Raw genomic sequence first — 26,804 nt, 5'->3', positions numbered from 1 at the left:
TAACATGAAATTAGGGTTTCAAAATAGGGTTTTATTCAAAGTTGAGGTTTCATAGTAGGGTTTCAAACTCAGGTTCGGGTTTCATATTAGGGTTTGAAATGGCGTTATCAAAGTAGGCTTTTAACTGACATAAAATATTTTGTAAAATTAAAATAAAATAGAAACTCATTCATTTCAACAAGCCTAGAAAAATCAAATCAATTCAATTTGATACTTTTCTGATATAGGCTCTGACAGAACAATCCTAAAATTAAATGATTAGACCAAACTAACTTCAATTCATACAATTATCGTTTTAAATAGGATCTTTAATTATGGTTCTGACAACCATAATATATATATATATATATATATATATATATATATATATATATATATATATAAATACTGACGCAAGTGATTAAAATGCAGAGCTGAATCGAAAGATTGTGATATGTTCAATGAATTCTTCCCACAAGAAGAATCACTTGCGTGACTTTTTTATTGCATGTCAAATCCAAGAACAATCAGCTGACACAATGGTGCCCTTGTTTTCTTGTTATCTATGCTCTGTACATCGTTTCTTCCTCGTACTAATTCCAAAGCTCACACACTCGCATGCACATTTTGCTGTTCACCACGCATATTGCACAAGTTCAACCTCAAAAATACATCACATTTCAAAAGGCTTTTCATTTCCTTCAAAATATTGCAATATATATATATATATATATATATATATATATATATATATATATATATATATTTATATATATATATATGTAATCCATCCATTTTCAAGATTTTCATCACAAGGGTTGCAGGCTTGCTGGTGCCTATCTCAGCTGACGTCAGGCAGTAGGCGGGGGATCTGGTTGCCAGCCAATTGCGGGGCACACAGAAACGAACCCATTCACGCACCCAATCATATCTAAGGACAATTCAGTATGTCCAATACCCCTGCCATGCATGTTTTTGGAGTGTAGGAGGAACCTACGCAGGCTCAGGGAGAGCATGCAAACTCCACACAGGTAGGCCGAAAAGAGGTGGGTTGGAACTGGGGTCTCTGAACTGCGAGGCGGATGTGCTAACCGCTGCCCCTCCGAGCTGCCAATTATTCAAGGTGTCCTTTAAAAATGCATTTGTATGCATATTGTTTAGGTATTTTTGTAAACTCTTTTTTGTTTTAATAAATAAGCAAAACCGAGGTCAAAATGAACCTAAGTTGCTATTTTTTTAAATAAATAAACAAACACATTTGGGGTCAAAATTACCCAAGATTTAAAACAATATCGTTGTTTCTTAAAGGGGAAAAAAAATGAATCCCAAGATTTGTTAGTTAACAGTATTACACACACACAAAAATAAGTTTTTAAAACTTTGGGATAATGACACATAACATGATCAAACTGATCCAGGATTGAATTACTATTCCAAAGAAACAAAAGTAACACACAAGCATACATTAAGTATTGCATTTTGTTACTTTGTCAGTGGGTTTCTAAACAAAAAAAACTAATAGTGACACATCTCTTTAAAACTCCAATATTAACATCAGCTTTCGAGATGCCACATCTGTTCTATTAATAAACTAATAAAATCCTCCCAAAAAATTAACTCTACAGGTGCCACCTCAGCTGTACATAAGGAGCGCCTCACTTTAACTCATTCAATGCCAGGGACGAATTTTCCCTTTTTTTTTTTTAAGGACATTAAATGCCAGATACATAAGTATTAAACTGATACTTAAGTACATTAAAGATATCAAATTCCAAATACTTAAGTATTAAATCAATTCTTGAGTATCTAGGATTGAATATCTCGACTCTTCTCGAAAAAAAGTAAAGCTACATCCCTGGTATTGGATGGGTTAATCTCCAATGTAAAAATCAGCTTTACAGATGCCACTGCTCAATAAAAATGTATCTTCAAATACCGTCGTAAATGTCAGCTTTTAAAAATAGCACATCTGTTCAATATTGCTTTTTAAACTCCACCAACAGTGTCAGCTCTACTGATGCCATATCTGCTTGTCCATGAACGTTAGCCACATGTGTTCCGCCATTAAACTCCACCATAAATGTCAGCTTTACAGATGCCATGTCTGCCCTGCAGGTGGCGAGCACGTGTAGTGTCTCGTAAAGTCTTGCAAAAGTGGAGCAGGCCACAACTGCAGGAAATACAGCATTTTTAAAGATCTGAAAAATTTGGATTATTGTGATAACTCAGAAATAATCCGTGGATTTTTACTAACCGAGGCATGAAAACAAAATAAATAAAACAGATGAAAAAAAAAGAATAAAAGTAAAAAAAAATCCCCATGTTTGTATTGAGGATTTTTCATCAATAATAAACTGATGTTTTAGGTAGTAAAATACCTGCAAAGATACAGTCAATAAAATAACTAAAGAAAAAAATAAAAAATAAAAAAAATCATTTAAAAAACTACAAATAAAATAGAAATAGCTAAAAAACTAAAAAAGTAATTGAATAAAATTGACTTGCATAACTAAAACACGCATATTTTATACCTACTAATTGACTATATTACTCCTATATTACAAAAAACTAAAAATTAAAATAAAATTACTGTAGTACAGTAACTAATAACAAAAATGAGCATAATATAAGGCAACTAAAAAGTTAAGAGAATAACTACAACATGAATATTTAATAGCTATTTAAATGAATCAAAACTAAAACAGGTAAAAGAAAAATAAAAGAAAATAAACAAAAAAATAACAACATAAATTCAAACAAAAAATCTACAACTACCAAACAAAAACTAATAAAATTAACCAAAAAATATTAAGATCAAAATGAAGAGAATAGCAACACGTAAGGCCACTAAATATTAAAGAGAATAACTACAACGTAATTATTTAATAGCTAGCACGTAAGGCCACTAAATATTAAAGAGAAAAACTACAAGATAATTATTTAATAACTACATAAGTTAATCAAAAAAAACAGATGAAAATTTAATAAAATAACTAAAAACAAATCAAAAAATAACTTCATAATAAATTAACAAAAAAATTACGACAACCAAAACAAACAAATAAAAGTTAAAAAAAAAATGCTAAAATTGTAAAGGAATGACACCGGCTGCACATATTTGGTAGAAGAACTAAACCAAAAGTGAAAAAAAATGGCAGCATCCATGTGGCAAGAATTACCCACAATCCTCCGCTCCACTCAGTTAAGATGGCCACCGTCAGCTGGGCCGCCTCAAACCTGCAGCGGCGAGAATGCGTAGAAAGGAAACTGGGCCTCGTCCTCGTCCACGAAGAAGCACTGGAAGTAGGGCAGCTCGTCTGTGGGCGGAGTCAAGTGCTGTCAAACCTTGTCATGTGACACCGCGCCGTGTCACATGATGTGATCGCTCACCTTCCGGGACAAAGTCTTCGGAATCTGCTGAGGGAAGAACGTGACGTTCAAAACACTTTGAATAAAACTTTATTTATCATCTAAGTTTACCTTTTGATTGCTCCTCCTTTGCTGATTTGTCTGCAACAAAATCAACAAGTTAGTCAACCGAATGATGATTAATTTAAAAAAAGTCCACCTACTTTTTTCTTGCAACTCTTTAAGAACTCTGTCTTCTGTGAATATAAGCAGCAAATTAATAATAATAATCATAACAATAACAATAATAATCATAACTATATTGACAGTTTGGTACCTTTCATTGAGTCTTCTTTGGTTGCTTTCTTCCCCACCACTTTTTCTAAACAAAACCAAGAGGCCTCATGCACATTAATTTCATTCGAGATTATTAACTCATAACAATAGGAATTTATTCCATAGTCCATCAAAGCAAGTGAATAGACTGAAAAACACAAAGAAAACAACTACAGAGAAAAAAATGTTAAAAATGCGGGAATTACAACATTAAAAAACAAAAATAGGACAGGTGTAATAAGACGTGATTTAGATTCTAAAATACTGTGCTTGAAATAAATGAAAAATATCATATGGATTTGAAATAAATAAATACTTGTATACAAATAACTAGAAACTAAAAAGAAGAAGGCTATGGAGGAAGGAAGAAGAAAAGAAGTAAGTAGGAGGTAGAGAGGAAGAACTGAATGAAGAAAGACAGTGGGAGAGAGAGGAAGGAAGGAAGAAAGAGAGTACGAGGGAGAAAGGAAGGAAGGGAATAAGAGGAAGACAGTGAGGAAGGAAGGAAGGCAGGAAAGTGAGGAAGAAGGGAGAGATGGAGGAAGGAAGGAAGGAAGGAAGGAAGGAAGGAAGGAAGGAAGGAAGGAAGGAAGGAGGGAAGGAAGGAAGGAAGGTTGAAAAGAAAGAAGGAAGGGAGAGAGGAAGGAAGGAAGGGAGGAAGGAAGGAAGGTTGAAAAGAAGGAAGTATGAAAGGAAGGAAGGAAGAGATGGGGGAAGGAAGGAAGTAATCAAGCAAGGAAAGAAGCAAGGATGGAAGGAAGGAAGGAAACAAGGAAGGAAGGTAGGGAGCGACAGAAAAAGGAAAAAAAGAGGAAAGGATGAAGGAAGGATGGAAGGTAGGAAGGGAGGAAGAGAGGAAGAAAGGAAGGGAGGAAGGAAGGAAGGTTGAAAAGAAGGAAGTAAGAAAGGAAGGAAGGAAGAGATGGGGGAAGGAACGAAGTAACCAAGCAAGGAAAGAAGCAAGGATGGAAGGAAGGAAACGAGGAAGGAAGGTAGGGAGCGACAGAAAAAGTAAAAAAGAGGAAAGGATGAAGGAAGCAAGGATGAAAAGAAGGAAGGAAGAAGGGAGAGGGAGCGCGGGAGGAAAGAAGGAAGGAATAAAGGAGGAAGGAATGTGAAGAAAGGAAGGAAGGTTGAAAAAAGGAAGGAAGGAAGAAGGGGAAGGGAAAGATGGGGAAGGAAGAAAGGAAACAAGCAAGAAAAGATGCAAGGATGGAAAGAAAGAAGCAAGGAAATAAAATAAATACAAATAAAATAAAGAAGGAAGGAAGGAAAATACAGAAAGGAAATAAGGGACAGGGAAAGGAAGGAAGGTATGAAGGAAGGAATAAAAAAAAAACAATTGCTAAAAAGAAACCAATTTAATGAATAATAATAATATAGACTAACAAAAATAGAAACAAACTTAGCGGTGAAAATAACAAGCGCCCTTGAACACAGCACCATACCTTTTGTCACCGCTGTGAGCTTTTGATTTTCTTTGGAGGCCTCGTGCTCTGCTGAAAGGAAAACAAATCAAATCGAATAAGACGCTACCGGGCGAGTATGAACGCTAGCTTTGTTCACAACCAAAATGAAATGTACTTTTCGTCTTGAGGAGCGCTGTGGCCTTCCTCCTCTTTGCTTCGGTCTTGTCATCCGGGACGGACACTTCAAAAAAGTTGTGTTATTATTAACAAAAATACTAACATTCTTTTGCTTTGCTTTTGCTCTCCACGATAACATCTTAATATCATTTCATTGAATATCATTCTTGTTTATCCTCCCTTGAAATGAAAAGAAGAATAAATGTACCTTTCGTTAGCGGCGCTACTTTGACTTTGTCTCCAGCCGAAGACACATTTTGAGGAGCCAATCCCGCGTCTGAAAAGAAGAGAAATAGATTCACATTTGATCATTATTATGATTTATTCAATACAAACGCTTCTTACCTTTAACAGCTGCCCTCGGTTTTATCCGAGGTCGAACATCTGCGAGTAAAAAAAAAAAAAAATCATGTTCTAATTACTGATCGTGGAATGTAATAATAAAAATAAATATAAACTACCTTTAGCTTTTGTTTTTAGTTTGATGCCTTCAGTTGCTAAAAAGAGGGAAAAAAAACACAAATTTAGAAAATAAACCATAAATATAATTGTCTAATAAGATAAAATAATAAGAAAAAACAGTGTGATTAAAAATACTTTAACTTTAGTAATACTTTAGTACAACTGGTGCCTTGATTTACGAGCAGCAATTACATTGATCAAATTCAATCATTTTTGGCAGATGATAAAGAATATATGCACGTGAGTTGTGCTGTTTATTCTTTCTGGAACATGTTGCCGCTATTTGTGATTTGTTGATAAGTTTAAAATTAAACTGCGAGTTTGACGCTTGATTTGTTAGCCTCTCTAAGGCATGTTAGCATTAGCTAGGAAACCTCTCATTGGTCAACCATATACTTTTGAAATAATTATTGCTTATGATTGAGTATGCATACCTGTCTTTGAAGATGTCTCCTGGACTTTCCTCACTGGCTTTGTGATAACTGAAACAGATTATTTCAATATATATGAATATATATCAAGTCATATGTATTTAAAATTAAAGAAAAATTACCTTTCTTCATTGGAACAATTTTCACTCTTTCTCTCAACAGAGAAGTGTTTTTTGCAGGGCTATCTTGCTCTGGCAATACATAAAAAATATATATTTATTAAAAAAAAAAAAAAGTAGAAATGATCCTCACCTTGCTTCTTCATGACGACCGCTTCAGCTTTTTTCGTTGGAGTAGCTGTCAAAAAGCACAATGGTTTTGTTTTTTGAAACCTCCCATTATGTTTCTTTAAAAAGAACAACAAAAACGTCACTGGGTCACTTTGACCCGGGGCATATTTAGTCATTGAAATGTGCATAGTCTAAATTCAATATTTCATTCTCACAATTGTTGTGTTAATTATTCTAGGAATGACAATAATGTTTCTGGGTCAAAATGACCCGGAGGTGTGTTTAATCATCCAAAAGTGTAAAAAATTCTTCTTTTTTGTTTGGAAAATCACTCATAAATTCACAAGGCAATAATTAATTTATATCTGTGTAACATTTATTTCTCTGCTATAATAATAACATCGTGGGTCAGTTTGACCCGAGGCCATGCATTAATTAACCTCAATTTGAGTAATTATTTTTTGTATACTCTACTAATCAACAAACCTTGTGATCCCCGATGAAACCTCGATAATATTCCTGGGTCATTTTGACCCGGCTTTTATTTATTTATTAAAAAAAAGTTTTTAAGATTTCAAAATGCATTGTAACTAAAATGCATTCACCAAAATGCATGCAGTAAAAGCAAAACTCAATTCAACATTTATATTAACTTTCAAATGAGTCAGTTTGACCCACAACATACCAGGAGGTTTATTTCATGGTAATAACATAAAATAACTCAGCTAGAAACATTTAAATAGTTTAAAAAAAATGGATGGTTGTAATGCTGTAATTACCTTTTTTTGTAGGTTCTGCTTTGGCTGTCACCTTGGGAACTTCTGGGGCTTCTACAGTTGGAATAAATTAACAAAAAAAAAACAATAAGTGTATGTGTATATATTAGGAAAAAGTAGTGAGTTTAGACTTACTTGTTTCTTTTGTCACATTCAGGTGTTCCCTTTTGAGTACAGGCGCTATTTTCTTCTTGCTGACTCTCAACAATCTCAGAGGTCTTTTGGACACATCAGCTGAAAAGGAGAAGCAAACAATTATTGAGTGTAGTGTCTCATTTTGGACACTGGGTGGCACCCACGTAATGATATACATGACAGAAAACGTGGTAAGCTCACAAAGAAGAAATAATGACGTCACGTTGAGCGCTATGCGCTAACTGCTGAGCTGTAAATAAAGTAAATTTAAAAAAAAGTACAAAACTGATTGTTTATTATACCGAATGTCTGATAATGGCCCAAATGGCGACCTCCGTTCATTGGGAATCTGTTTGGGGCGATCGAAGGATTTTTACCTGTTCTGTGTAGTAGATCGACAACTAGATGCTAATGCTAAAGTGAACGCTAGTGAAGCGCTGTACATTCTGTCATTGAAGAAATTAGCGATTTTTTGTTGGAAGTTTTGTTAACATGGCAGTGCCGACATCACAAAAAATATACTAAATTCAACATCTGACTTCCAGGAAACTGCTCATTTCGCAGAATGTTCATAAGTGAAATATTCATATGTAGAGTGACTTGTCCCCTTTTAGTTTTGTTGAGGTTAACCAGATGTTCAGGATTTGTGTACTTACGTGTTTTTGCAGGTTCTTCTCTTGGAGTCTTCTTGACTTCTTTGACTACTTTTGTATCGTCAACGGTCTCTTTGACATCTTTCGAAAGCGCCCTAACCAACTTCTGTGGTTCCTTTTTGGATGGTTTTGAAAGGTCGCTGAGCGGTTCCTTCGGTTTTTGCTTGGAGGGCAGCTTGAACTCTTTGGAAATTATATCTCCAGGTTCTTCCTTCTTGGGAGATTTCGCCACTTCTTTGGATATTTTCTTCACTTCTTTTTCATCTGTGACTTTTTCTTTCCTGGGAGGTTTCTTCTCTTCAATCACCTTTTTGGTGTGTGGTTTTGCTTTCTCAAGAGGTTCTTTGGGTGGGATCTTCTCCTCTTTCAACTCAGCTGGTTTACTTTCCTTTGAGACCTCTTGGACTGTTTTCTTGGGCTCCTTCTCCGTTCTGGTTGGTTTCTGGAGCGTAGTCTCTCTCCTGATAGTTTTTTTGACTTCTATGTCAACTTTTTGTGGTATCTTGTCTTCTACTTTGTGAAGTTTCATCTCCTTCATTTTGGAGGGTTTAGTTTCCTCTGGGACCTCCTTAAGAAGTTTTTGGGTATCTTTTTCTTCTCTCACAGATTTGGCAACTTCTTTATGTAAAACTGTTCCCTCTTCCTTGGAAGGTTTCTTCTCTTTTACCTCAGAGGGCTTTTTCTCCTTGTGGACCTCTTGAGATGGTTTCAGTGGTTTTAGGAGCATTGTCTGTTTTCTTAGAGATCTCTTGACATCCTTCTTTTCTTTCTTGACTTCAGGATCTTCATGCGGTTTCTTCTCTTTCTCCAGGGTGGGAGTCTTGGACTCTTCTACTTCTTGTTTCTGGAGATCTTCTGTGAGATGCTTCCTGGGTTCCTTTTCCTTTTTGGGAAGCTTCTTGACTTCTTCAGTTTTATTACTAAGTTCTTTGTGTGGTTTTTTGAGAGCTTCTGCACGGTCTTTGGAAGTTCTACTGAAGAGTACCACTTTTTCATGAGGTTTTTTACCTTCTATATCATCTTTGGTACCTTTCTTTAATTCTGAGACTTCTTTTTGGACTTTGAAAAATCTTTTAGAAGTCTGTACCTTGTCTTTGACTTTCGACTCGTCTTCATGTGGTTTCTTAGGTTCTTTCAGAACTATAGAAGATACATTTGCTACACTGTCTGGTTTCTTGATTTGTGTCTCTTCCATGGGTGGTTTTTTCGCTTTTATGGATGGTTTCTCGATTTTTTTCTCCTTGATGGATGGCATCTTAACTTCTTTAGGATGTTCGATTTTGGCAGTCTCCTTTTGAATATCTTTGTCGATTTCTTCTGGAGAATGTCTCTTGTCTTCCTTACCTTCTCTCAGGCGTTTTTCTTGTACTTCTTTGAGTAATGCACTGATGGTTCTTAATTTTTTGTGAAGTTTCTCTCTGGGCAGTTTTTCAGCTTCTTCTTTGAGTGGTTCCACAACCTTTTCTTCTTTGGGAAGTTTCCGAACCTCATCCTTGTCCTCTTTTATTTTCTCTTCAATCTCACCCATTGTTGATTTTTTGTCTGTCTTCTCTTCTTTCTTAGGTTTCTTGATTACTTTCTGTTTGCTAGAAAGTTCGTTGAGTTCTTTTGGAGGCTCCTTGACTTCCCTGGGAGGTTCTTTGGTGTCTTTTTCCTCTTTCTGAGGTTTCTTGACTTTCTTATGAGGCACTTTGACTTCTTTTGGCAGTTCCTCAGGTTCTTTGACTTCTTTTGGAGGCTTCTTGGCTTCCTTGGAAAGATCTTTGATGTCTTTCTCTTCTTTCCGAGGTATTTTGACTTTCTTATGATGTACTTTGACTTCTTCTGTAGGTTCCTCAGATTCCTTCTCAATTGTTGAAGTCTCCTTGACTTCTTTTGGAGGCTTCTTGGCTTCTTTAGAAGGTTCTTTGATGTCTTTCTCTTCTTTCTGGGGTTTCTTGACTTCTTTATGTGATATTTTGACTTCTTTTGGAGCTTCCTCAGGTTCCTTCTCCTTTCTTAAAGGCTCTTTAACTTCTTTTGGAGGTTGCTCAGGTTCCTTCTCCTTTCGTAAAGGCTCTTTAACTTCTTTTGAAGGCTTCCTGTCTTTCTTAGATGGTTCTTTCAGCACCCTGTCTTGTTTCTGCAGCTTTCTGACTTTCTTTGAAGTCACTTTGATCTGTGTATCTTCTTTCAAATCTTTAACCTCCTCTTTTATTGAAGGTTCTTTGACCTCTTTGTCTTTGAGAGGTTTCTTGAGCACCTTTGCTTTTCTAGCTGGTTCTTTGACTTCTTTTGGAGGTTTTTTAGCTTCCTTCAAAGTTTCTTTGAGTTTCTCTTCTCTCTGAGGTTTCGTGGCTTTCTTCTCTATCCCAGAAAGGCTCTTGACTACCTCCTCCTCTTTTGGAGGTTCTTTGACTTCTTTCTCTTCTGTCTGTGGTTTTTTGACAACCATAGTTTCTTTGACTTTCTTCTCTTCTTTCTGTGGTTTCTTGACTACCTCAATGGTTTCTTTGACTTCCTTGTCTTCTTTCTGTGGTTTCTTGTCTTCTTTAGAAGTTTCCTCAACCTCTTTTGAGGCTTTGTGAGGTTTCTTAATCTCCTTCTCTTTCCTATGAGGATGTTTGACTTCTATCTGAGGCATCTTGACCTCTTTAGAAGGGTCCTCCACTTCTTTTTGAGGTTTCTTGACCTCTGTTTCTTTTCTAAAAGACTCTTTGACTTCCTTTAGTGGTTTCTTTACCTTCTTAGGATGTTCTTTAACCTGGTTCTCTTCTTTTTGATGTTTTTTTACTTCCTCCTCTTTTATAGAAGGAGCTTTGACTTCTTTGAGTGTTTTGGGGATCATCTTCTTGTTTGATGTCTCATCTTTTATTTCTTCTTTTGGAACTTGCTTTGTTAGCTTTTCGGTTAGATGATCCTTCTCCTTCTTGGCCGGTTTTCTCACAGTTTTCTTTTCTTCCTCAGTCATTTTTGCAATTTTAACTTTGGAAAACCTGACCATGAAGGGCCTCTTTGCATCTGTTTTGTTTTCTGCCACCTTTGCCTCAACGTGCGTCTCCTTCGGTGGTTTCTGTGTTTGAAGTTCTTCTAAAAGCAAGGAACATACAGTGACTATGTACAGTGAATAGAATGATGTGGACCATTCTTACTTTTGTCTAGTTTTCTACCTTTGGATTTTTTCGTCTTTTTCTTAAGGAGCTTCGTGATGGCTCTGAGCTTCTCTGTTGTTTTTTCCTCAGCCGTTTTGTTAGTAGGCGATTCTTCATGTTTGATGTCTGGTTTCTCTTCTTTTTCTTTCAAAAGATCTGCATATGGCAATAAATATTTGAGTATTAATCACTCTTTAAAATGCTGGGTTAGAAAAGTGAGAGCTATTAACACTTCTTCTGTATAGGCCATTGCAATAGTACCTTTAATTTCTCCTGGTGCCAGCTGTTTTTTGGTTGCCTCCTTGACAACTGAAATTTATCAAATCAACACATGTACAGATAACCTCCAATTGAAATATGACCAAATATCATGCTTTTATTTTCATTATTAACACCTCTACTGGGAGATAAAAAAAAAGTCACAACAACAACAACAAAATTGTGACTATGATTGACAATCATCATTTTGCCCACACAAGAACTTTTTCATGGGAAATCATGAAAAGGAAATGTGCAAAGATGGAATGAAAATGACTTTTTGGTACCTGAGTGGAGTTTTCTGGGATGTTTCCGAACGGGAATGTGGTCTTCATGGTCGTGATGAAGGTCATGTTCGTCATCGTCCTCGTGCTTTGAATGTTTGCTCTCAATGTCCTCCTCGTCATTGTTACTTAGGAGAAAAGACTCAGAGGTTGCTGTCTCCTCAGATGTTATCTTCTCATCCTCATCAGCAAATTGAATTCCTTCTTCATCTTCCTCCTCCTCTTCATCTGCTGTTGCTGCCTTGTTCTTGGGTTCCTCTTCCTCCTCATTATCATCTAATGTCCTTTGCTCATCTTCATCAACAGATTTCTCCTCCTCATCCTCATCTTCAGTTTTCACCGCTTCCTCCTCCTCCTCATCATGTACTGTTGTCATTTCCTCCTCCTTCTCATCTAATGTTGTGGTCTTCTCTCCACTGTCATGATCATCTACCGTTGTTGTGCCCACTTCATCATGGAGGGAGGTTTTCATGTCGTCCTCATGTTTGTGTTCGAAGTCTTCATCTTCTACTTTGGTACCTTTGCTATTTTTCTTCTCCTCATCATCATCAATCTCATCCTCATCTACTGCTGTTTTCTCTTCATATAATATTAAGATCTCCTCCTCTTCCTGGTGGTGATCATCTATTATAAGGGTCTCCTCTTCAAAAGCTAAGCTAGCTTTCTTGTCTTCTTCATGGTGCACCTCCACATCTTCATCACCATCTTCTTCTGTTGTTTCCTCAACTTCATCAACATCATCAGTTGTCGTTGTGGCCTTCTCATTCTGGTCATGGTCATCTGTGGTAAGGAGCTGCTCCTCTTCATCAGCTAATGTTGTATTCTCATCTTCATCAACGTTTTCCTCCTCATCTTCAGTTGCTTTCTCATCTTCATCATCATCTGTTGTTATCTCATCTTCAGCTAATGTTGTCTCCTCCTCATCGTCATCAACATCATCGATCGTCTTTATGTCTTCCTCAGCTAATGTTATCATCTCCTCTTGAGTCTTCTCTTTCTCATCCTCGTCTTCGTCATCTAACGGTGTTTTATCTTCTTCATCCTTCTCGTCATCTTCAGTTGTTTTCTCACCTTCATCAACATCATCTATTGTCATGATGTCCTCAGGTAATGTTGTTGTCTCCTCTTTGGTCTCCTCATCATCATCGTAATCATCTTCAGTTGTTTTCTCATCCTCTTCCTCCTTTTTTTCTGTGGTGGTTTCCGCATCAACATCATCTACTGGTATCTCCTCCTCTAATGTTGCAGTTTCCTCTTCTTCATCGTGATCATCAATGATTGCACTCTCCTTGTCGTCATACTCCTCATCAACTGAAGTTGTTGTCAACTCCTCCTCCTTGTGCTCCCCATGATTATCATTATCAAGAAGATCATCGATAGTGGGTCTCTCCTTCACCTCCTCATCATCACCAGTAGGTTTTGTCTCCTCCTCCTCCTGAGGTACTGCTATCATAATGTCCTTTTCCTCATCATCATCATCAACAATTTCTGCTTCTTCATCTTCAGCAGCAGTAGGGAACTCCACATCTTCTTCATCCGGCCCCTCCTCCTTATCTCCACTTTGAGGTTCCTCATCCATTTCTTTGAGCTCCCCTCTTTCTCTTTCCTCCACCATCACCTCATCCTCTCGGCCTTCCATTTTTACTTGGAGCTGCGCTTCCTCTTCATCACCTGTTACAGCCTCCTCCTTATGCTGAATGTCCAGTGGTGCTTTAAGGTGGACGTGTTTCACTAGTGATGCGATAGCGACACTTTTAATTTTCTTTTCATCATTAATATGTTCTCCTGTGCATCCAAAACTAGTCACAGCCCTCCAATTATTTTGCAACTCAAAATATATATATATATATATATATATATATTCTAACTAAAACTAAAAAACTGATGGGCTGTGAATATATTCTGGGTGCATCATAAATATATTGCAAACATGAATACCCTTGTCTGTCCCAGGTGTTTTTTTGTCTTCTTTGTCTTCTTGGTGGTCTTTAGTTGCGTGCATCATCACCATCATGTCTGCAACTGTACCACCAGCTCGTAATGTCACCGTTTATCACACACACGTTTACAGACGGATGAGGTGAAATGAGACACGCAATCACGTGTTTATTACAAATATCAACGTGCTGACATTAGTGTCACATGGAATAAAGTTGCCACGACACAATACAATCTCGCACAAGCACACAATTCGGCAGAGGCAAGCTGTTGTACAAAAGATGCTTGGACAACGCAGTGCATCACTTCCAAAGTACACATGATTTCTGAAAACATCTCTGACAAACAGGAACCAAATTGAACACATTTCCAACCAAATGTGAACATTTTTACCAAGGGGTGTTATTATTTTTATTGGCAGCGGTTTAGACATGTATGGCTATGTGTAAAGTTATTTTGAAGGGACATAGGTAGTAAACAACAAAATAAGGGGTGTTTTCACTTTGTGAGATAGTACTGAGTGTGAATGAACACATACAATTATGGTGCATATTTGGTCCCATGTTTAATCTGTTTTGTTGTGATTATCAAAGATCAAGATGCATGTTTTTTTTGTTTTTTTTTGGAGGGCGGGGGGTGAAATAAAAAAGGGGTCAACAAAACAAGGGGTCCTCAGTTCAGCGAAGTACACCCGATGCAGCAAAATTCACACAAGCGATGTGCGTGAGTGTGTGTGTGTGTGTGGTTTTTCCGAGATGTTGAATTTACGACACACATAGGGGCGGAGCCAGAATAATTTCATGGAGTGGGCAGTGTCACAACACCTCAGTGTCAGCCAAGGTTCCATGAAATAAAATAAATGTATTTTATTGAATTCAAATGAAAACATGCTGTTTATATGAACAACTGGCAGTTGTTGAGCGGTATAAGAATATTGCATCCATGACATTTATATTGTATTAATAATAATGAAGACCGAGCATGTCTTTTAATGGTTGGTGACGCCATTTTCTTACGCAAACATCATACAACTGAGGACCCCCAGTAGTTTCATGTACAAACAAAACAAAACGCACGTAACAAGACAATTGATTTAAATCAGTGTTAAGACATAATTCATCAATGCAAAGGTTCTTTGCATGCACAAAATATCGTGGAACCTCCAAAGTTGAACATTTCTAAAAGTCCAAAACAGTTTGCTTTTCTCACTAGGGGTATCTTTGCACATGCCTCATAAAACTCATAGCCAATTATACCCTAATCTGAAAAATACTTTTCTTTGAGGAAATTTGCTTTTTTATTTTTGCATTCTACTGTAGAAGTTTCACTGTATCAAAAACAATGCTCTTTGTATTGATATGAAAAAATGGTCTTACCTCTTACATACGGTGGCAGAAATTCGCCTGCATTTTAAAGATGTGTTAGTGAGTCAAATAACAACACACACACACACACACACACACACACACACACACACACAAAAGTAGTCTTACCTTTGCGTCTCACCATGGGTATGTCAGAGTGAGGTGCCGCACTTTCCTCTAAAACAAGAAAAACAACAATGGATTTGTTCATGACAAGTTAACATTTTACATTTTGACAGACTAAAAAAAATGGACAGGAACCTTTTTCGTGGGTGACTATCTCAGGCGGCGTAGCGACGGGTTTGGCTGAAAAAAAAGACAAATGTCAATCACTGTGCAAGTTATGAAGACAATATTAGGTACTCTTGCACAAATTGCTTCTGAAAGTATGGTAACGGTCTCACTAGTAGTGCGTGTACTCCCTCTAGTGGCACGTAAGAGTATTACTGAATCAAAGTCCAACTGTGGTCATTGTTACACTGTTTTCATCAATAATGTACATTTATTCATTTTATTTCAGTTGTGTTTAATTTTAAAGTACAAAAAGACATATTTTAGAACTGTTTGTTTGGTATCTTTTTTTTCAAGATATCATATATCGGTGGAGGTTGTTGATACAACTAATATGTAGTTGAAAAAAAAATGACATTAAGTCCTCTTTGCCAGTACATGGCCATAGACTCCGGTGAATTACTTTTATAACATGTCTGGAAGAAAGAAATAGCTTTATAAAAATAAAATTTTACGCATCAAATGTATCGGTACTCAGCGTCTTGAGTACTCAAGAATAAAAGCGCTCACTGGCATCGATCTGAAAATAGATCAATTCAGTTCGTATTGCGTGAGACTCGGGTGTACCTAATATTATGAACCCTCACTCCATTTCTACCTTGCTCGCCCACAATCACGGTCGACATGTAGGCCACAAACAGATTCTTTTTGTCTGTCAGGTCCAACATGACATCTTCCACCGCTTTCGCAGGATCGAAAGCAACGTCGGGCAGGACTCCATAGATGGCGTCGACGAGCATTTGGTACTGCTCCACCACAATTTCGCCAGTCCTGTTCAAGGCCGCAGAGGGGCTGAAGGAGACCACGTCCCGGATGTCTGACCCAGAACAAATCAGAAGTCATTAGTGACTTGTATCCAATGTATATTAGAATCAAATGAAAACCGGATTCTACTTTGAAACATGAAAACTGTTTGAAAGTGTTGACATTTTATTGTGGATGTTTTGACATGCTGAATTCTTTTAAAACTAGAGCCATTGAAAACTTTTCTTACACTATTAAGAATAACTAAAAAAATATGCACATACACGAATATTTGATTTTACTTTTACTGTATAAAAAAAAAGACCCATATTTGTTGCCTCAAGCTTACGCTACCCTGACAAAAAAGATCTCCTGTTGTTTTAGCTTCTTCTGCAAGTGCTTATGCACCAATGGTAAACACAAGTGTCTTCTGGGTGAAGGAAAAACTATAAAAACAAGCTCAAGGGAAACAAAACAGAGCTGTATTTTGTCTACCGGCTTGTGTTAAAAAAACACACCATAGAAGGTCAGATTAAGGCTCGTTTTCTGTCTTTGAACATCCAATTTTAAACAGGAAACGGAACGCGGTTTGTTCAAATGAGAGCAACACTGCCTCCTGATGGACACAGGAGGAACTGGCCTTCGGACACGTAAATATCCGAGGACCTGCGGGGTTTTTCTTAAAAAATAAATTCGCGCCCGCCGATCCACAAACTCATGTTCTAGACAACTTACAAACAAAACTGAACATTTACAAATATGCTAAGTCATGACAAAGGCAGACACAACATTAAAATAGCGTATACATTTGTGAATCTGAAAAACCTTAATATGTTTGTGGCCCTCAAGAACGTGAACGTCACGAAAGACTTTGAATAATTTGGAGACAAATTTAAACTAAGTACCGTTGATTATATCGACCACGGCGTCTGTGGCGACAGCAACAACCTCCTGCAGGCCGTTTGTTATTTTATTGACGGTGTCGTTTGTAACACTGACGATGCTCTTGCCGAACGCCACAGGGTCCAAAAAGCTGAGGTCCACTGAAAAAGGAAAAAATTATTCTTCAATCTTCCCTTGAATAGAAGACACTCATGAATACCTTTAACCAGATCCAAAACGGAGTCCAAGATGCCACAGAAGAACTGCTGAATGGAGCTCAGCAGGCCACAGACAAAGTCATTGGTGCAGGAGAACATTCCTCTGCACCACGGAACCGGATCCATGAAGCTCAGGTCAACTGTACCTGAATGCAACACTGTGGAAACACAAAATGTCATCGTCTACTGGAACATCTACTTATCATCTCCATGTCACCAAAAATCATCTTCAATATTGCACGAAAGACTCTTCACATATAATTAAATGTGTTTTTGTATGTTCTGCTGTTTTGGTTAGCAACAGAGTTCCAATTTGCGTGTTTGTGAAATAAAAACTAAAAGTATAAGAGTTCGAGTAGACTAGAATTATAAAAGGAATGAATTCAAGTGCTAAATGATCATTTTCCTGGAGAGTGGTGTTAAATTACTACAAATATGCCTTAGACGCAGTGTAAATACAGTATCTGCATTGTTTGTTTGTTGACCAACCTTTACTGAAATGCGCTATAGAATATAAGATGGCGTCCACAGCAGCACAAGACGTGTCCCTGAGGGACGCCGCCACCCCGCACACAAAATTGTTAGTGGAATGGAAAAGTCCTCTGCCGATCACCACTGGATCCACGTAACTCAAGTAGAAGACATCTGCGTTTGGGAGGACGAATGCACATGTGTCTCGGGGAAACATGAGACATTTATTCGACATTTATTTCTCAGTGAACAATCCGTACCTTCCTCGTCGGAGAAATATTGCACGAATTTGTCTTTTGCTTGGGCTATTTCGTCCAATGCGTACGTGGCTGCAGACACGGGGTCGGTTAAGTCCGGTGCGCATTCTAGGAAGGAGCAGAAAAGTCACAAATATAATGGGTGATGCTATTAACTCATCCAATGCCAAGGACGTATTTTCACGTTTTCTTAAGAGTTCAGACATTCAAGCCCAGACACTTAAGTATCGATTTAATATGTTAGTATTTGGAGATTAATGTCCTTAGTGTGCATTAGTATCAAATTAATACTTAACTATCTGGGATTTAATGTCCGGGCTCTTAAAAAACGTGTAATTACGTCCCTGGCATCGAATGAGTTAATTCCGACGCAAAGCTTTCAGGGTCACCTTGGAACTTGTTGACCAGATTGGACACTTCATCCGCGGCGTCATAAGCGGCCTGGACCGGGTCGGACATGATGTGCTGGATGTCTGGACGACCCAAAGCAGCAGTTGACAACAGTGCATGACAACAATGAATTTCTTGATGACGCACCTGGTACGGCTTTATACTCCACAAAGTCAAACATGACCACGCCCACCGTCAGCCAGCACAAGAGAGCGGCCAGAGCGACGAGCAGCTCCACAGACACTCGAAGCTTGTTCAGCACCATCGCGGCTTTGGATTTTACTGAGCCGCACGCTGCTGCTGCTCGGGACCCGCTGGCACTTTCGGCCCCTTGATATGAAAAAAAAAAAAAAAAAAAAGCCAATTGTTACCAAAGCTTAACGTGTCTTTGGAATTATGTAATACAAATCTCCGTAGAAGCTCAATAAAAAAAAAAAAGACTAATCACGACACGAGAGAAATTGATGTGCATGAACTACTACCCGAAATTAAAAAAATGATTGAAAGAGTTATAAATAATACAGAGTTGAGCATGCATCATGTGGCTGCTTAGCCTGTTGCTAATGCTGCCGATATGTGATAGCTAGTATTTATAGCAACAGCACTTTCAACACGCTTGTCCAAGAGGGTTTAACAATTTCTGTCGCTGTTGCATGCACGGATTTATATAAAACTCTTTCAACAGAATCTTTTAATGATAATAATAATCTTAAAGCCTTGTTCCATTTTATTATGCTTCAGCCCTTTTTCACCTTGATTCACACTGTCAGATTTCTATTTACATCTTTTGCAGTGGCAAAAGTGCAGTTTTTCTTGTGATTTTTTTAAAAGTCAGAATGGTACAAAAAATAGCAATTTTTATTTATTGAAAAAAAAATCAACCTGTTCTACATTTTTGTGACAATATGCTTTGCAGGTTTATCTAGCTATTTTTCTTTATTTATTCTTTATACTCTATTTTTCTATTTTTTCTTTTAAGTTGAAGTAGACAAAAAAAATCTCAATTTTATTTATGTATCTTTTTTATAGGAAACAAGCAAAGAAAAGAGCAAAATGAAAATAATTTGGGGTTTGTAACACCAAATAATAAACAAGGAAACACTATACTGTACTGTATATTGCTCGTAGTACAGTCAATAACCAGCAGAGGGAGTTTCACATTCCGACAGGAAAATGCATTTTTTCTTCTTCATGGTCAGCGGAGGGAATTGCTACTTTTTTTGCACACTTTTTTTGGAAGCTAAGAATATTCAAAAAATGTACTGTATTGAAAAAATACATTAAAAGATACATTAAAAGATAACAAAAATTTCAGTAACCACATTTTTAATTTGGAAACTGTAACTTCAAAACAATGCACAATTCTGAATGAATGCCATAAATAAGTTCATTTTGCCATAAACACCCAAATCCTTGTTCCATTAAGTTTACAATTGTGTTTATATACAAAAAAAACCCCACAATAAATAAACAAGTGAAATGGAACACCTTTGTGTGTCATCTAAGGCTCCATACCTTGTCACTCAACTGAATCCACTGGAGACATTCTAACCTATCCGTTTTAATTATATTCCAGCACGTGAACAAGGATGGACTCGGACATTGGTTCAGTCTGCTCGTTTCTTTTATTGAAAATAACAACCTTAGCTAACACGAGCAACTGTTAGCTGCAATAGGCACTGGCTGCTAACACACAAAGAATGTCCACCTTTTGTGGTAATTACTGGAAGTAAGAATACGGCGAATTTAAAAATGCACATTTTGCAAAATGCACACATTAATGTGGCCGACAGCTCAATCTTCCTCGGATGGTGTCAATTGTCAAAAATAACAAAAAATTAAAAAGTAATGTTTAAGTTGCTGATGAAAGTATGCACCCATACTTTTGGCCTTCATTTTTGACCAGAAAAAAACAGAAAAGTAGTGGGTCTTATAATTTAGGAATTAAGGTATGCTATTTTTAAGGTTAAAAACTGTAGCTTCCCACTAGCTTCAAGTGGCCGTAATAACAATTATATGACAGATATATTCAAAGATTTTAATTATAAATTACAAAATGAGCCATAAGTGGGCAAATGCCAGAAGGTTAATGTTATTTTGGTGGTCTACAAAATGTTCTGAAATGAGCTATACAAAATACATTAACGAAATACATTATTATGATTCTTTATTTATGATTTTATTAATTTTTAACTTTTTTTTTTTTTTAGCGCTGGAAGTAATATCAACGAAGCCTACCGTCAGCCATTTTGACAACTTGCAGTTACGAATCCTTTTGGTTTTGGCACCAGTCAGGTCCGGTTAATTATTCCATAGCTTATCACTTCTTCATTGGAGGTTGAAAAAAAAATAAAGATGAAAAAGCATAAACTGTTTACGGGTGCATGTGGAGCTGCCAGTGCGGAGGCATAGAGCGAGGGGAAGGGGCTGGGGGAAGGGGGGGAGCTTGATTTTTGCACGGGGACGAACACAGAACACAACACGAACCCCCCCCCCCCCCCCCCCCCCCAACACGTAATTTAACCCCCCCCCGTTGAGTTATTTTTAGCCAGTCTGCTCTCACACACCTTTTTTGGAGGTCAAAAGTGGGGGAGCGGGGGTGGGGTTAAATACCTTCTCAGTAGAGCTGCGCAGATCGATTCAAGTAGCGATAAAAATTGATACTAAATTTGAAATCGATATCGTACTGAAATCAAAGATTTCGTAGCGGCCATTTTCATGTATTTATCTGTTTGGTTATTGAGCTTTCAAATTAGTCCCGTGTGCAATAATAATAATAATAATAATAATAATAATAATAATAATAATAATAATAATGACCATAAAACAACAAAATAAAGAAAATCAATTTAAAGAAAAATAGTTTTATTCAATAATAGGTTAGAAATAAAAGAGTGTTGCACCAAGCAGCGAAAAACAAAAAAATCTATATGACAACATATTTTACATCCTGTAGATCACAAGTGTCAAACTCAAGGCCCGAGGGACCAGATCCGGCCCTCCACATAATTGCTATTTATGACTTAAAGTTTCTGGCTAAAATATAAAATTTTAAAGCTGATTTCAACTTTGACAGTTTTTTATGTTGTTGTTGTCTATACCCCTTTTGTGCAGTTTTTAGTGGCCTTTGATTTCAAAATGTGTAAATGTGTGAGGACAATATATCATACAATATCATTCATTTGACGGCCCTCCAACGGAAACTATAACGAAAAAATCAGTTTGACACGCTTGTAGATGCTCGAGCCTATCAAATCAAATATGAATAATTCCTGTTTTGTCTAAAAGACAAGATGAATCAATTCTTCAAAATTGCTGGCACTCAAATTATCCTCCTTTTCTGTAGAGTCATCTGAACATCTAAAAAAAATGTGTCCACTGAAGTGGACCTTTGTTTTTGGTCTCTATCTTTTTATTTATTGGAGCTACCCTACTAAGTCCTACTGTGCTCATTTGAAGACATTCCGGCCTTTCTCGGGAACATAGTAGGATTTAAGGTGTGGCAGCCACAGTTGTGATGATGAGCGCCAGCTCCACAGGCACCGGCGGAGGGACGAACTTCTCCTCCCGCAGCAGTCGTAGCAACAAGTCATCCGTGTCCTGCGGCCAGCGGTAGACACGCGTGTTCTGAAGCCAGCCCGGAACGTCCTTCTGCACGGCAACACACAAAATGAGCAAGGTACGAGGTCATCAAAATGCGTGGAGCAGAATGTCACCTGGGAGGCATCCAGGAAGAGCACCGGGATGAAACGGAAGTTCAAGCTGCCCTGCTGGATGAACTCATTCTGCATCTTAAAAAAAATCAAAATCAAAATATAAGGCATATAATATATAATATTAAGCAATTAGTGCCTTTTTCGTTATAAAAAAAACAGTTCAAGCGCTAGATTTTTGGAATCTTAATATATGATTTCATAACTTTTCACCAGCAAACAAAAACAAACAATAATGTGTTTGCATAAGTGTGCACACCCGTATGTAACTATAGCATTTTTTAAGATCCCAGACATTCAATCCTAGGTGGGTTTTTTTTTGGAAGTGTTTGGCTCAAGAAAGGTCTAAAATCGGCGGGTACAAAATTAATCAAACACTAAAATCATTTGTTACTTTAGTATCTAAAGTAATTGATTATGTTTAGTACCATGAGCAATCAATTACTAACCTTAAAGCAATTGATTACGACAATGCTTTAGTAACTTAAAAAATTACTTACTTTACTTTAGGTTCGTTCTTTGGATAACTAAGCACTGAGGTTAGCATTGATGACTTCAGAAACGTAGTATCTAAGGTAACCACTTTAGCACTTGATTATTTGATTTCTAATCAAGCAATTTAGTAGTATGTTGCCTAAAGTAATTGATTACTTTATTCCCTAAGCAAATAAAGCAATTGATTACTTTAGGTAATTGCTTTAAATAACTAAGCACTAAGATGAATGATTACTTTAGACAATCAAATATTAATCAATTACTTCATGAACTTGAACGCTACTTTGGTATTTTAGTACCTAAAGTAATTGATTACTTTTTGTACCAAAAGTAATCTAATACACACCCTAAAATAATTTACTTAAGTATAGTTCCTAAAAGAATCTGTTTAGCACGTGATCACTTAAAATAATCAATTACTTCAGTACTTTGGTGTCTAAAGTAATGACTACTACTTGATTACCTAAGTAATCAATACTTTAGTACTTGATTACTTGCAGTAATTGATTACTTTTGTACTAATTTTATTTTGTCGCTGGACTTTTCAAACTCAGTGTGCGTTTTACCATGGAGTAAATGTATTTTGTGTGCAGTCCGCGGGTATGCACAACACGACCTTCAATGTCTTCTTTGTAGCGAGGACTTATAGCCACAATGATGGGGATGGATGGCTGCCAGGAATATAAAAACAAATTGTGAAATAATTTGTACTTGTTATTGACATGTGATATTTCAATAGCATTAATTAAAAATAAAATAAGAGATGTGACATTCTCTTACATCTTTAATGATGGTATCCTCCCAGGTGGTGATGTCCATATTTGTGTGGGACCCTTCAACTGTGTCCATCTGTGCCATTAACATTCCAGCATTATGTTTGTATTTTATACAGAGGTGCCTTGAGATAAGAGTATGCCAGTATATATCGGCTTTGACTTGGGAGCAAAAATTTGAATACGACAACAACCACAGAGCGTTGCCTTGGGAAAGTCAGCTTAGCATAATGTTAAAAAAAATCATGCAAAATTATCTGCAAGAGGGGGTATGGCAAAGGACAATTGAACACAAAAGGTGGCACAACACATATAGACAGACCTCTTACAGGAATATATTCTTTATCCTTCGCAAAAGGGACTAACATTAACAGAATATCGGGATTTCTTTTCATTTCGAGGATCTGTGTCATGACCTCTTTGAGTTAAGAGCACGGCCGCGGAACGGATGACACTCGTATCTTAAGGCACAATTGTATTTAACAAAATAAAAGCAAGCTATTTGTGTTGCTTGAAAGAGAGGTTGGGCTTTACAGCAGGTTGGAAGCCATTTTTGGACAGGAAGTCGACAAGGCCGATCATCTCACCAGACGAGTCCGACGAGTAGGTGATGAAGATGTTTCCTGACCACAAAATACGTTAAAATGTGAGAACCTCAAAATCAATCATTTTTGTAAAATACACAGATAGTGCATGAAAAAATAAAAACAGCTGGCAAATTGGGACATTCTCTTGTTTATAATTTTAACAGTTTCTTGTTTTATTTTGGAACGATTATGACAATGAGTTTTTTTTTTTTTTTGCTTCTACTGAGAAATAGAATCAAATCATGTTTTTTTCCAGCTCATCCCTACTACACTTGTTTTCTCTAAATTTCAAATTAAAAGCAAAAAAAAATTATATATATATATATATATATATATATATATATATATATACACTTCCATTTTGTTCAACATCCCTCCACATCATTTCACATGTATCTATCGAGCTTCATTATCATTTCATGTATCATATTTTCTGCATTATAAGGTGCAAATTCAATCAATGGCTAATTTTAAACTATTTTCACATATAGGCCGCATCGCATTATAAGGCACATAGAGTAGAAGCTACAGTAGTGGCTGGGGTTGCGTTATGCATCTACTAGATGAAGCTGCACTAAAGGGAACATCAACAAAACAGTAAGATAAGTCAGTGAAACTTTATTAATAGACAATCCAAAATGATCCAAAAGAATAAAGATGATTTGTGGGTAGAAAAAAAATACCTCATGATGACATTAAAAAACTTTTTTAGATCATTGCCCAGATGAATGAAGAGTTTAAAAAAATATATAATTATGTTAATATTTAAACTTTATTTTTATGAAACTGCAACCAAGAAATGTCTTGTTTTGTTGATTTAAAAACAGTTTTTAGATTTAGTTTGAAAACCATACTTTCATTTATAAAATCTCGAGGTTTTTGAGCATCGTCCCCCTATAAATTGCTGTCAAATTAGAGCATATATAAAATATCAAAATTTCAAACAGGGTGCTATTACTTTTTTAATTGTAATATCATACATTTATCACTGAACATTGAAGGCTTTAAAGTGTGCATTATAAGTGCGAAAATTACGGTAATTCAAAATAATTCTCCGATAAGTATTCCATGCTTTCCATATTACACACGCTTCCATAATTTCGTCTTTTGTCTTCATGTCTTGGTTTAAGATTTATGGCACCTATTAGGTTAGCCCCGCCCCTCCTGTGCCTGTCCTGGTTTAAGATGAACCTAATTTAACAAGGTGAGACATGAAGAAGTTATGGGAACACTGTATTATAATGACAATAGGAGACGATGAGTGCCAAACCGCAACAGGACTCACTCGACTCTTTTGGCAGACTTCTTCGTCTCTGGTATGTGTGCGAGGACGCCTGCAAGGCCGCCGTCTTCGAGGTGGACTCCTCTGGCGGCACAGAGAAGTGCGGCACATTCACAGAGACGCTTGGCGACACCTGATGTCGGAGCCTGATAAATAAGAAAAAATATGCAATTTTAAATGACCCGTATAATTCATTCACTGCCACTGACGGCTATAGACGTCAAAGATCCATTTTTATTAGGCAGGCAGTCAATGAGTGAATTTTTAATTACTTTATATTAGACGCATGAATCCAAAAATCAAAAATGCATTATTTGCTGTAGTCTGCCATTTTGCGGAAGACCATAAAACTCGTTCACTGCCATTGACGTCAATCGACGTCAAAGATTCATTTTCACAGCGAATGAATGAATTATTCTTCCTGTCACTTTAAATCAGTGGCATACATCCAAAAATTGAAATGCATTATTTTCACTGCCATTTTACGGAAGAATATTTAACTCATTCACTGCCATTGACGGCTATTGACGTCAAAGATCAATTTTCACTGGGCTGGCAGTTAATGAGTTATGTAAAATCAAGAGTAGCCTTTGCCTTTCTGTTACAATGTATTTGTACTTGATGACAACCCACCGCTGCAAAAAAGTGCAGACAGGCGTCCAATCAGATGTCATAATCTTACCAGTTATGGGAGGGTGGCTTGGGCCTTGGACACAGTTGGCAGCTCGGAGAACAGTGGTGCCTCAAGTCATTCCACATCGCAGGGTGCAAGTCTGTCAGCATATATAATTTCAATTAGGACCCAATCAATATGGATTTTTTTTCAGACTGATGCAATTTTTTTCGCAGAAAAACAAACAGATTTCATTATCATTTCATTTAGGAAGTTCAAGGCCAGTAATCCTCGTGTGTATTTGCGTTACCGATAGTTGAATCTGTATCATGTTTCACACATTTATGCTTGGTTTACCTTACACAACTGTACATTATTATTATCATTATTTTTATTATTATTTTTATTTTTATTATTATTATTATTAATAGTAGTAGTAGTGTATTTTTCAGGTCAATTCTTTGCACAACTTTTTTGCATTGCTCAACACTGAAAAAAATTAAGATTTGTTTTGAATGACCGCTATCGATATTCCATTTTGTAGTGAGAAGGATGGTGTGCTTTTGAAAGCAGTCAGTGACGCACACGTTGTTTTATCTGTGTGAAATCTGGCCCACGACTGTCTGTAAGTTGTACTTTCTTTGTAAGAATGTTGCTGCATGATAATATGTCCCAAAATAGTTCGTCAACAACTTTTGACTGTGGATAACATGCTAGTTAATATTAGTTCTTATCTTCATCATGTTTTATACTGCTGCCCTATATGCTTTTAGCTCATTCGCATTTTCGTTTTTGCGTTAGGCATTTCCCTTGAAAATAATGGCTCTTGTACATTGGTTTTATGATTGACAATGTAATTTGCGTACATTTTTGAACATTGTACGTATTTTTTTTCTTACCGTGTGTTTGGTGCATGCAGTTGCAAGAAAACGGAAAAGAAGGTAGGATCCCGTCCTTGTCATTCTCGTCCTTGAGAGGCAAAGGAGGCTCAAGTTGCTCCAATTCCTCCATGCAACCGGTTCCATCCTCCATTCTGACAATGACAACACTTAATAGCGCTCACATCGCATCTCTCAATAAATTCCTCACCAAAGCTGCTTACCTGCGTGAAGACAAACGCGGCGAACTTTGTCGTCCCTCACAGTACGTCGCGCAGACCCCAGTGAAGCTTCGTCGC

General features: G+C 37.0%; 2 protein-coding genes across 2 annotated transcripts; both read right to left on the bottom strand.

Annotated features, from left to right (window-relative positions):
- Positions 1–463: 463 nt before the first annotated feature.
- LOC148412723 (uncharacterized) lies at positions 464–20,513 on the bottom strand. Its single transcript, XM_088434019.1, has 31 exons — positions 20,403–20,513; positions 18,312–18,494; positions 18,164–18,247; positions 17,778–17,882; positions 17,536–17,691; positions 17,049–17,204; positions 16,852–16,989; positions 15,801–16,019; positions 15,173–15,217; positions 15,041–15,088; positions 14,924–14,950; positions 11,329–11,376; positions 11,086–11,223; positions 10,179–11,005; positions 9,198–10,058; positions 7,940–9,122; positions 7,284–7,382; positions 7,152–7,202; positions 6,395–6,439; positions 6,265–6,333; positions 6,146–6,193; positions 5,711–5,746; positions 5,595–5,633; positions 5,458–5,526; positions 5,248–5,313; positions 5,112–5,162; positions 3,665–3,709; positions 3,552–3,584; positions 3,460–3,489; positions 3,370–3,396; positions 464–3,296 (listed from the first exon to the last, which is right to left on the bottom strand). The coding sequence occupies exons 1-31, from the start codon at positions 20,410–20,412 to the stop codon at positions 3,211–3,213; spliced, it is 5,022 nt and encodes a 1,673-aa protein (XP_088290145.1). The 5' UTR covers positions 20,413–20,513; the 3' UTR covers positions 464–3,210.
- A 566-nt stretch (positions 20,514–21,079) lies between these two features.
- On the bottom strand, positions 21,080–26,804 carry LOC148412722 (E3 ubiquitin ligase TRAF3IP2-like). Its single transcript, XM_088433578.1, has 9 exons — positions 26,730–26,804; positions 26,527–26,660; positions 25,697–25,787; positions 25,018–25,160; positions 23,680–23,768; positions 23,153–23,221; positions 22,939–23,043; positions 21,881–21,955; positions 21,080–21,815 (listed from the first exon to the last, which is right to left on the bottom strand). Exons 2-9 carry the CDS (start codon positions 26,657–26,659, stop codon positions 21,657–21,659), a joined length of 864 nt encoding a protein of 287 aa, XP_088289704.1. The 5' UTR covers position 26,660; positions 26,730–26,804; the 3' UTR covers positions 21,080–21,656.

The sequence above is a fragment of the Hippichthys cyanospilos genome, chromosome 14, assembly GCF_059441005.1.
Source record: "Hippichthys cyanospilos isolate Australia breed blue-spotted pipefish chromosome 14, RoL_Hcya_1.0, whole genome shotgun sequence".
Lineage (NCBI taxonomy): Eukaryota > Metazoa > Chordata > Actinopteri > Syngnathiformes > Syngnathidae > Hippichthys > Hippichthys cyanospilos.
Note: the sequence above shows the minus strand (reverse complement) of the source record. Positions and strands in the feature narration are given on the sequence as shown.

Coding starts and splice junctions, on each gene's coding strand:
- LOC148412723 (XM_088434019.1), bottom strand. Junction 6,440..7,151: donor AGCAGAACCTACAAAAAAAG/GTAATTACAGCA, acceptor GCTTTTTGACAG/CTACTCCAACGAAAAAAGCT. Junction 5,314..5,457: donor AGTAGCGCCGCTAACGAAAG/GTACATTTATTC, acceptor ACTTTTTTGAAG/TGTCCGTCCCGGATGACAAG.
- LOC148412722 (XM_088433578.1), bottom strand. CDS start 26,659: ATGGAGGATGGAACCGGTTGCATGGAGGAATTGGAGCAACTTGAGCCT. Junction 23,769..25,017: donor AAGTCTGCCAAAAGAGTCGA/GTGAGTCCTGTT, acceptor TTTTGTGGTCAG/GAAACATCTTCATCACCTAC. Junction 21,956..22,938: donor CAAAATACATTTACTCCATG/GTAAAACGCACA, acceptor ATTTTTTTTAAG/ATGCAGAATGAGTTCATCCA.